At 44.8% G+C, this 11,573-nt stretch overlaps 1 protein-coding gene across 1 annotated transcript; it reads left to right on the top strand.

The window, feature by feature from the left end:
- The first annotated feature begins 1,366 nt into the window (after positions 1 to 1,366).
- LOC136488607 (putative B3 domain-containing protein Os04g0676650) lies at positions 1,367 to 7,132 on the top strand. The gene is made up of 10 exons (XM_066485483.1): positions 1,367 to 1,715; positions 2,136 to 2,231; positions 3,715 to 3,740; positions 5,177 to 5,278; positions 5,361 to 5,489; positions 5,917 to 6,003; positions 6,170 to 6,270; positions 6,483 to 6,529; positions 6,612 to 6,685; positions 7,013 to 7,132. The coding sequence occupies exons 1-10, from the start codon at positions 1,367 to 1,369 to the stop codon at positions 7,130 to 7,132; spliced, it is 1,131 nt and encodes a 376-aa protein (XP_066341580.1).
- Positions 7,133 to 11,573: the final 4,441 nt, after the last annotated feature.

Below are 11,573 nucleotides of genomic sequence, written 5' to 3'. Positions count from 1 at the left end.
ACTTTGTAGTTGACAACATTTTCATTTGAATTCGTTTAGGGCCTCAAACAATCAATTTAAACTCGATTTAGGATAATACGTGGGGAACCAAAATCTAATATAGACATAAGTAGGTGTGAGGTGCAGTGGTAGAGGAGGGTACGCGCGAGGCAGAGGTCGCGGGTTCGAATCCCCGCTGCAGCGAAGCACGCGATTTTCGCGCAAAAAATGGCATGACTTACAACTTTGACGGAGTGGGCGGGTGGCTGACCGGTGGGGAAAAAAATCCTATTTTTTTGTCCGGATTTGTGATTTTTTGGAAATGAAATCCGATTTATAGGGGCAGTTCGCCAGCCGCCCCTACAAACCGGCCATTTGTAGCAACGGTTCGGTAGGGGCGGTTGGCGAAACTGCCCCTACAAACCATCCTAGACCGCCCGTACAAATCGTTATTGGCATAGTGTCTAATCTGAGTTCCACTATTATTTGGTGAGGTCTTTCCACTCAGTAGCAGCTCTTAAATCTCATTGTTGTTATCCAATATATGTTGTATCTTGATATATGGTTGCCTCTAGTGCTATCTAGAGATAAACTTATTGTAATCCCATAAGCATATAGTGAAAGAAGATTTGGCTGATTTGGTCCCGTAGTTTTTACCCCGATTTGGGGGTTTTCCACGTTAAATCTGGTGTTTTATTATTGATGCGGTTGATGTGAACACAGCTGATTGGGATCAGTTGTGACTGTTGCTATTTTCTCCATATATATGTGTGATGCATATGTTTTCTTCCGTGAATAGGTGACGACTTATGCTGATTTCGCATTGTGGTGAAATTAGACGCTTCCGCTGTCCCTAACAAGTGTGTTAGCGTAGTTATCCCAACAAAACTATCATTAATCACGTTGGGACTGCTCTAACAGAAGCTGCCGTTCCACATTTATAGTTTTTGTTTGGCAGTGCAGGCCAGCTTTGTTTTTTGTCACAAGATATTTTACACCCGTCCTCGATCTCCCAAAGGAAAATTCCCCGCCATAAGCCATCGGTAGCACCCAGAGAGAGAGACCTCTTCAAGGCCACAGCCGCGCCCACCACCACGTACACGTACCTGTCCCCGTCCCACCCTTCTTCTCTTGCAGGCCATAGTCAACGTACAAGTATACGATAACTAGGATATATGATCGGTTTCTTCGGTTTTCAGTGAATCGGTTGTAACAGTCCAGTCAACGTTCCCCACCTCTCCTAGATTGTAGGATCTACCGTAAGCAATGATTGGCTGGCCACTGTGGTCAGAGCTCTGCTCCTGTATTTGGGACGTCCCTGTATTTGTATCTCTACCGAGTGTAATAGAAGCTGCGCTATCATTCTCCAGTTCCATCTCTTACACGCATGGCCAACGCCAAGGGCTTGTCCGCCGGCGCAGCAGGCCATGGCGACCTCGGCAGGGCCATTTCGCACGAGCAGCACTACCAGGCGTTCATGGCTTCCGTGCGCCCGGGGCACTACCAGGCGTTCATGGCTTCCGTGCGCCCGGCCGCCCCGGGCGCCGCGAACGTGCACCACCACCAGCATTTCCACCAGTACCCCGCCGGCCTGATCCCAGCGCCGGTGGCAATGCCGCCGGTTCACGTACCGGTGTCGTCACAGGCCCCGTACTCCGCCCAGATGATCGTGGTGCCGCCGCCACAGCCGCTCATCCCATCTCCAGACCACCGCATGCACTCCCTGCCGCCTACCGGTCAGTACCCCGGACCACGCACATGCTGAATTACGCTTTGGAGCATCCGTGATCTTGTAGTTATATTAGCGGATTTTATGCTCTCGTCATGATTAGCTCCCGGTTTTGACAAAACTTATGATTGGCAAGCTGTGTTTCATCGTTGCACAAAGTTATCTGTGTTCTACGGGTTCAGAGCCATTTTGACACACTTCTAAGATCTCCTTTTGCCATTTTAATCTCACTTCAGGTGGCACTGATCGATCACTGAGAAAATCTTTCAACAAGTTACCATTTGTAGCTAGCCATGCATATAGTGATTCTTTATCTCTGGTGATAGATAGCCATGTATATGTACTCCTAGATACTATATGATTAGCGTCTTCCTGCTGGGATCATGTCGTTCACTATCTTTGCCAGCTTTGCTTCCATATTCTCCAGGTTGCTACCAGGATTATTCTCCATATGGCAACACTGCAACCATGAATATGCTCCAAACTCCTTCCTTTCACAGCAACCATCATGTCAAAGAGTCAGGTATATATATGCATGTACATTTGGCACTTAAAAATGGAATATCCTCATGAATTTGTTTTGTGTAGTGGACTGGTCACCGGTGGATTGTTTCTAAATAGTGGGACTAGTCAATTAGAGGACCTCGGAGCCCGTGCAAAGCTAGAGAAAAATAGGGCGGGAGTTGAACCTGGGGTACAAATATGGTGAATAATTGATAGCAATGATTGATTTCTTGTTTTGGCGTGGGTATGGCCACATGCCCGCACCCACGCTGTCCTATATGGATCCGTTGCCCTGGCCCGGAACCATGATATGATGTAGATAAAGAAAGGAGACAGTAGTATTTTGCTTGCTTGTATTCATTAATGCTATAATTTCCTCCTTTCTAGAGATTGTTGCCTCTAGCAAGACCTCTAACAAATTAACAAACCAAATCCCTGATCACAACAAGTTAATTTTGTCTAATGATATGATTTACCTTGATTTATAAATAACTATCTCAATATTCTTATTTGAGTGGTCGTAGCTTGACTTGTGGTGCCACCATGCATAGATGCAAACCCACATAAGATTTTGACACTATGTTATTTTGGAGTGGAGGGACCCTATCTTGAGGGTTTTGCTTTTAACTCATGAGAACTTGAGGGAAAAAGGTGTGTATACAAGTGAAGCTGTTTCAAGTAGAAATGGTTTGTCACATTCATCATTATAGCGCAAGGGTTGACCACGTGAAGTTGGGTAGCGATATATGTCAAATAGGGGCATGGTGGTCTTTTTCTCTTAGGAGATTCCTTCCAAGACCAGAGTCTCATTTAGACATGTCAACCCCCTTAGTCCGCCAAATGTCAAGGTAGATTCATCAGCTATTTTTGGTAAATACGACCCCACCTAGGACCTGCAGATATTTTAGATAAACTGCCCACCTCTTTTCTAACTCTTATGCAAGTTTTTGCATCCACGACCTCCTACAAGGATTCTACTTCAGCCGTTCATAGGGAATTTAGAGGTATAGCATGAGTATTTACATGAGGGAGGTCCATGAGAGGTTTCAGTTGCTATTTTGGGCGGCCTGCCGGTTAGTGGTTGCATGGGAGGGGTATTATATATACTCTGATTAATTTCTAAACAGCATTAATTTCGGAATTAGTTCCACTCAAAAGTCGAAAGCGCTCCGCGCCCTGTTCTTTACTGAAACACAAAAGCGGCTAGATAGATTTATTTTATTTTCCTTGGAGAGCAAGGAACATTTAATTTACTTGCGATAGAAAGTGCGGGGTTACATTATGATTAATTTATAAACATCCCGAGCGCAAAGATCTTTTTTTTCCAATGCATCCAAGTGCATGTATCATAAATATGTGATACTGATACAGCAGCCCAGTCTCTAAACCTCTGCATTTTGTTGACAAAAATATATGCATGTCATGCAGCTATATATATGGTTTGAAATAAAAGGAGAAATGTACTGTGCGTTGCTTGTTACATATCATTTGGTGGTGCACAGGTGCAGGGTTTTCAAATAGCTTTAACATGGTGTTGGGAACCTTAGTTCATACGAGGGATAGGGTGGATAACCATTGCCAAGAGGAAGGCCGGGCAAAGTCGGTGTGGTCGACTAGAATATTTGGGGGTAACTGGATTGTTTGTTGTTCATTGCTTAATCCATTCCATTGATGCTGGTTACAATATATAGGAGCTAAGCTCCCCGCTAGGCGCACAGACTCTGGCCTTTTCATACTTGAGGCCCCTTCAGCTGCTCCTTAATTGCTATTAATAGCCTTAATGACATTGACCCTTTCAGCCACCAGCCTCCTCGGGCTGTGCCAGGCCATGCGCTGCCTTGGGAGCACCCCTGCATGCAGCCATGCACATGACATCTCCCCCGCCCTTGAAGACCAGCTCGTCCTCGAGCTGGAAGCATGGAGAGCTATCGTCGAACCCGATGGCGTCCTCCTGGATCCCATGGAAGGAACCCAGCAACTAGCTTCTGGAAACGGGGAGGCCGGTTGCCCTGGAGTTCACCCTGGCCTGATCCCCGTGAACCAGGGAAGGATGCCGCCGCTGGATGCTCTTGCTGTAGGGCAGCGACCCGCCCTTGCAAGACACTGGAGGAGATGGTGAGGAAGTGGATGAGCTTGGCCAAATTAGCCGTGGTGGATTTTGCCCTTGGTGATGAGATTGGGAGCAGCAAGGGTGACGAGATGGAGGCAGCAAAGAGTGGTGGCGAGGATGGAACAGCGGTGGGAGGTGTGATGGTGGCAGGTGGTGGCGTATGAACAGAGGAGGGACACCCTATTGAAAGTGCACTTCTGATCGCTGCCCGCATCTTCCTTGTGGTGAGCCTCACCATGAATCCTCGTGCCACCGCTTGTAGGCGGACTACAGCCTCCTCACGGAGAGACCACACCCGCCGGCGTGCCAGGAGCCCTCGTGCTGCCGCTTGAAGCAGCACCGCAGCAAGGCGTTCACGCTCTAACTTCTCCACGTAGCGATTGAACATCATGACGAAGCGATCCATGTCCTCTGTGAGACGGCGCATCCCATCGGCAAGGGCACCAATGGCATTGTTGACAGCAGAAGCCATGGATATGGATCGAAACCAAAGCTATCTGATACCAGATGTTGGGAACCTTAGTTCATATGAGGGATAGGGTGGATAACCATTGCCAAGAGGAAGGCCGGGCAAAGTCGGCGTGGAGGGAGACTAGAATATTTGGGGGTAACTGGATTGTTTGTTGTTAATTGCTTAATCCATTCCATTGATGCTGGTTACAATATATAGGAGCTAAGCTCCCTGCTAGGCGCACAGACTCTGGCCCTTTCATACTTGAGGCCCCTTTAGCTGCTCCTTAATTGCTATCAATAGCCTTAATAACATTGGCCCTTTCAACCACCAGCCTCCTCGGGCTGTGCCAGGCCATGCACTGCCTTGGGAGCACCCCTGCATGCAGCCATGCACATGACACATGGCCCCATCAGTGCCACCTACATCCCCTTTTCAACTTATGTCCCCAAGCTCAACCAACTACACTTCCACCCAAATCTTCGAGGAAACCAACAATTTAAAGGTGACAGTACTAGGACTCTTTTAGAGTATGGTGAAAATGTTTTTTGATCATATGAGCAGTTTATAGTGTCATGATTCTCCAGGACACTTCAAGAGTCTTTGGAGGTTGGGATAACGTATGCAACAACAGTGAGGAACCGGATCCCACTCCAGCTGTGGAGATGGAAGACCTAAACCAGGGCAATGGGCATATTAATGTTACGAATAAAATAGTATGTTGTATTTTTAATGCATCATGTGCTTTGTTGATACTATTAGTATTTTCTATACAGGATTAACACATTATTTAACTCAAGAAAATAATTTTACTCATTCATTGTTCAGGAATAAAGACAACTATTTGTTATTCTTTAGGACTAAGGGAAATGAATTCACAATTTTCAACCAGTTCATTCCGCCTTTTGTAAAAGAATACTCAAACCTGGTGACCTTATGGCAATGAGCAGGAGAATAATGTTTTTAGATGGATAAACATGATTTTAGGTAGCTAAAATGTACTGTAGAAGGTATCAATCTTCAGTAGGTATTACTGGTATGCCAAAATCCATTGCTGACCACTTAAACAATCATCATATTTGGTGGCTTCCTCCTGAACCAAGTCCCATTTTTTCTCATATGCCAATATGTTACATACAAAAGGCCAACTGTCAAGATTACCAAATGGTCTTGTGCAAGGACTTGACAAACAGTGATGTTGGAAACATTGGAAGAATTGTGCTGCCAAAGGTAGATACTTGCACTTGCATATCCTGTTAATTGGGCTTTACTCTCTAGTATGTTCACTGTGTTCTACATATATTTCCAGCACGCACCAAAGCTATAATGCAAGTAAATTTTTAACTGTGTGAGCTGCAAATCATCTTGCAATTTCACTTTTTTCTGAATTATGTAGAAGGATGCTGAGCATAACCTTCCAATCTTGGAAGATAATGATGGCATGATACTGGAAATGGATGATTTTGAGCTCCCAGCTGTGTGGAAATTTAAGTACAGGTATCTTCACCAAATTGTACTACTATTGGTTGCTCAAACGTCAGAGTTTCTGATGATCATCAGTTTAGAGTGAACATTTGCCTGTAATTTCTCCAGATGCCAAAAAGTAAAACGCTTACATAGTGCAAGCCTCAGCTTTGAGGATTGATATATATCTGCCTGTTGCTTGGCAATTGAATTTTATCATGCTGATGCAATACATTTTCTTTCAGGTACTGGACTAATAATAATAGTAGGATGTATATCTTGGAAACTAGAGGTAAGTTGATCATAGAGTAAAAGTAATTCCGAACTTGGAACTCTATATATATGTCAACGAATTGCATGCCCTATATTATCAGGTGAATTATTTGTTAAGAGGCATGGGCTTCAAGCTAGGGACATCCTCATCATTTACAGGAAATCTGGCAGATATGTATGTAAAAGTTACATTATCCACTTCCTTCTGTCAGCTACATTCTGCTGTATTATTGTTACTCTGATCATATCCATCTTCCACCCTTTTCCATCTAAGAGTTACTCCCTCTGTTCCAAATTCTAATTTGTACTGGCTTTTCTATGTGAGACATAACTTTTGTTACGCGTCTAGATGTATTTGTCTCCTAGAAAAAGCCAGAATAGCTTACATTTGGAATGGAGGGAGTACTACTTTCCTTTGTATGGAGTACTATGTATGTATTCTCTCATTTCTTTTCCTGACAGCTCTACTCAATCCTCCCATGCCTCTCCTCTCTGTGCTAAGGTTGCCCGTGCGGTGAAGGCTGAGGACATACCGGCGCCAGAATGCGAGTGCATCAAGGCAGGCATCCCCAGAGAAGAGTGTGGATTCTCCGTCAGTCCTTTGATCAGGAAGAGATCATAGAGGGGGTGTGGCCTATAAAAAGTTTTCCACTTTGGGCTGGCACGTCAGCTAATGGATTGTGATCGGGATGTCATACTTAAATAGTTTAAGGACCTAGATATGCAATTCCCTAGTTTGAGGACCTAGATGAGAATCGTGTGATAGTTTAAGGACTGTTGGTGTAATTTACTCACCAGTAAAACTGAAGTAGCCATGGTCTGCTCCTTCCCTCTGTGAAAGGTGATGTATGGAGGGCTGAAAGGGACACCTCTCCCATCCTTTGTTATCTGTGTTTTGTGCTTGTGGAACCGGATTTACACAGATACTAGCATGTAAATATCTAACATAGTAGACGAACCAAATAGTATAGGCAACCATGGACCAGACGTGTCTACACCCCTCGCCCCGGTGAAGCGAGCCCACATGTGGAGGTTATCTCCCCCCCCCCCCCCCCCCCCCCCCCCCCCCCCCCACACACACACACACACACACTAGTATTGAAGAAGTGGACAATGTTTCCATACTTAAGTATAGCAACCTCCCCTTCAACTTGCAATATGAGACTAAAGTTCCCGCTCCCCCATATGCACACATGAATGGATCTTTGAGATTTATTTTGAATTATTGAGAATTTATATTGGGCCAAGCGCACATATTGCAACATAAAATTGATACACCATTATGCTTATTCATTCATCCTACTACTTTGTCACACACGCACTAACACGGGCACAGACTACCTGCTATGTCATTGGCGCATCAGCAGTGGCTACTGACATGAAGGCGGCTCAGCCGTCATCGCCATCCCTTCGCCAGGAACGACCTCATAAGGCCTTGAAGTGTCAAACTTAGCTATGCTTGAAGGGGCACTATCCCCCTGCTAAACATAACCTAGTCATTGTTGGCCCTCACTGTCCCATCTGCATATTCATGGCTATTCCTCTATGCACTTTGGTCTTCCAACGAATATGCGCCCAATGTCTATGGTGAAACGGGCCATTTAGGAGACAACCGCCCTGAGACCCAAGAAGATGCCAGTTACATCAATAACAACAACAGGTTTCATCCTCAACAAACTAAAACAAAGGCTAGAATTCATGACCAAACTATCAAGGAGGTGATAATTTCAATGGTTACAACAACAGTCAACCTTCTCTTAATGATCTTGCCCTTTGTCAAGCTAAAATCAATGATAACATAAGTAAAAAAAGCTTCTTGGTAATTATAAGGTGCTAGAGAACATTAATTCTAAGACGGAAAATTTATCATTTGAGATGAAAAATCAGCTAAGTTTTAATAAAATGTTAGAAACCCAACTCGCGCAATTAGTTGCTACAATCCCATCTTTTGAAAGATGAAAGATTCTAGGGCAACAAGAGACTATTCCTAATAGAAATGTGAGTCTGGTAACCACAAGAGGTGAAAAGACCATTCAAAATCCATCATATCTTTCTCAAACTAGGAAGAAGGATGTTACACTCCAGACGCCCCAAAAAACCAAGATGTCATTAGTGTTCCTTCCCTCATGCCAAAGCGCAAAAACTCGGCATCACACACCCATCAACGTACAAAGTAAACGCAGAAGCATCAACAAGAACAAATCTATGATTAAGATAGATTCCAACACAATGTTTTTTATTAAACCACAAAGGGTCACCATATTGACAAACTAATTTATTACAGTGAGCCAAAGCATTACTATTATTACTAAGTGTGGGTGAAAACAATGAAGATGTGCTACTAAACTCATCTGTAGGGACCGTGACACCTAAGAGGGTGGAGTGAATTAGTCCACTTAAAATCTATTTCTCTAACTATGGCCTCTTCCAACCTTAGCAAAACCTATGCAACAAAGTAAACTATTTAAATATGCAACTAAGGTTTGCTAGGTATGTTGCTATCTCTACCACAAAAGAGTTATGCAACCTAGCTTCCAATCCTATCAACTAAGCTAGAAAGGTAAAGCACACAACTAAGGTAATAATGTAAATGCGGAAGCTTAAGTCAGGTAGAGATGCAAACTCCCGTCGATGACTCTGGTATGTTTACCAAGGTATTGAGAAGCGCGCAAGCTTTCACTTAGTCCTCCCTAGAGCCCCTCGTAAGGGCAAAGGTCCTGGTCAGGCAACTCTGTGGATAGTCTCGGGCCTTCCCCACGCGCAAGTGGGGCTCGGATGTGCCTTTCGGCAAGGCTTCCCCGAAGCTCCCCGCCGTCTCCACTATCAAGCTTCCGGCTAACGGGCCTTTTACCCTTCGACGTCTTCACATCGGGAGCAAGCTCATTAGGAGATAGTGTTCGCTCCGAGGGCTATCCTCATAGCACCCGGTTCAGCCGACCTTTTCTGGCTAGACTATATGGAGTTTTGCCTCCTCTTCTTTCTTCCCATAAGGCCCACAAACTTTCTTCACTTCATGCTCAACATTAATCACGAACGTAGGATCGTTCGGAAAATTCGTCAGACGCTGGCTGTTCAGAGTCGGTCCAAGATAACCCTCCTTTTCGACAATGTTCTTAAACCAATAATAGCTACATAGGGGTGGGCACCTAGCCGCAATCCACTCTTCCACAAGGTCTCTGCTGGCCTGCCAGCACGAAGTCAACGTGAAAGCGTCGCCAGATCGCACCACCTCGGCGCCAGATGTCGAAAAGTTAGGTTTTCGCAGCGTAGTCATCCGAGTCATCTACGAAACCATGGGCAACGTACGAGACAAATTATTAGCCCGAGCCTCTTTGACCTTCGCATCGGTGCATATGCGATGATAGAACCAGTAATCCCTCCAGCGTGGCCACTTATTTGAGTAATTAGTGGGGACAATGCTGACGATGCCTCGTGTCTTCGGTACGAAGTTAAATGAACCGTATTCGGAAAGCACTTCCTCCCGGTCGTCAGATCCTTAACTTTCTTCTGATCGAGCAGAATCTCCTAAAACCAAATGAAAGCATCTACACTCAGTTCGCAGCCCATCATCTTGAGTGCCATCACAAAAATTCCAAGGAGGGCGCAGGCATTAGGGGTCATGTGTGCACTTGACCTTAAAACGTTCAAGCACTCCGCCAATAAGGGAGTGTTTGGATCTGGTGATTAAAATTTAAGAGGTGTTACATGAGGATGTCGCATGGGGTATTTGGATACTAATAAAAAATAAATTATAAAATCCGTTGGTAGGAGACGAATTTATTAAACCTAATTAATCCATCATTAGCTCATGTTTACTGTAGCACCACATTGTCAAACCATAGACTAATTAGGCTTTAAAGATTGGTCTTGCAAATTAGTCGCAAACTATACAATTAGTTTCGTAATTAGTCTATATTTAATACTCCATGCATGTGTCAAACATTCGATGTGACAGCGACTAAAATTTAGGAGGAGCAACCAAACTAACCCCTAAATGTTTCGCACCAGAAGCAAAGCCCAGTGACAAAATAATCCCTAAACACAACCGCCTCATATGGTTTGGGTTGTGGGACCTCTTCGTTCCTGGGTGCACGGAAATTCATCGAGAACTCAGAGTTTAGCGGTCCTTGGCGAACATACTCCTGAAGCACCTCGTTACTCACTCGAGAATGCCCAATGCGAAAGGTCGAAACCATAACCTTCTTTGCCGCACCAGATCTCGCAGATCCCGATTCGGCCGAACACTCTGATGTTTTAGCTGCACTGTCACTAGAGCTCCCTGAGCTACTAGGAGAAGAGGAGTCTGGTTTTGGGGTCTGGATATCGATCCACTCGCTTGCCCTTGTGGAGCTAATTTCGAATCATCCCCACGCTCCAGAGAAATAGACTTCGACGTGCTCCCATGTTCAGTTGAATGAGTTCTAGTTTCCGAACTAGTATCGCCAGACGAGCTCCCGCTAGACCAAGATTCTAGTCCGAAATACATTATAGACGCGGCGAAATCACGAACGCGAAAAACAAGATAACATAATAAAGAAACAAAAAAAGGGGAGACTGTGAGAGCAATATCCTTACCTTAAGGAGCGAACAGCCGAAGCCGAGATGCGAAGCGTCACAAGCGAATATACATGGTCAACTGGCACTGGCACGAGCACGGTCAGGCACGGCACTATACGGCACGGTGGCTTAACCGTGCCGTGCCTAACAGTGCCGCCATGTCGAGATCTTAGCCCAGGCACGGCCCTACTAAGGATGGCAACGGATCGGGTTTGGGGCGGATATCCGCGGGTTTCGGGTTCTGCGGGTTTGGGTTTGGGGATGGTTTTTCACCCATAGTTTTCGGGTTCGGGGCCCCGAAACCAATCGGGTTCGGTTTCGGGTTTGGTTTTCCACCCGTTGATATCCAATGGATATCCGAAATAAATCATTTGGAATTAAAACTCATGTTTTATAATATACTAATAATAATTTGTTTACTTAGATTATTAAATTTATTTAAAGTTGACTCATGAAAATATTTATTATTTGTTGCCTCTTGTTTATACATGTGAATATGTGTATAT

This window comes from Miscanthus floridulus, chromosome 10 (genome assembly GCF_019320115.1).
Source record: "Miscanthus floridulus cultivar M001 chromosome 10, ASM1932011v1, whole genome shotgun sequence".
Lineage (NCBI taxonomy): Eukaryota > Viridiplantae > Streptophyta > Magnoliopsida > Poales > Poaceae > Miscanthus > Miscanthus floridulus.
This window is presented reverse-complemented; position numbering and strand designations above follow the sequence as displayed.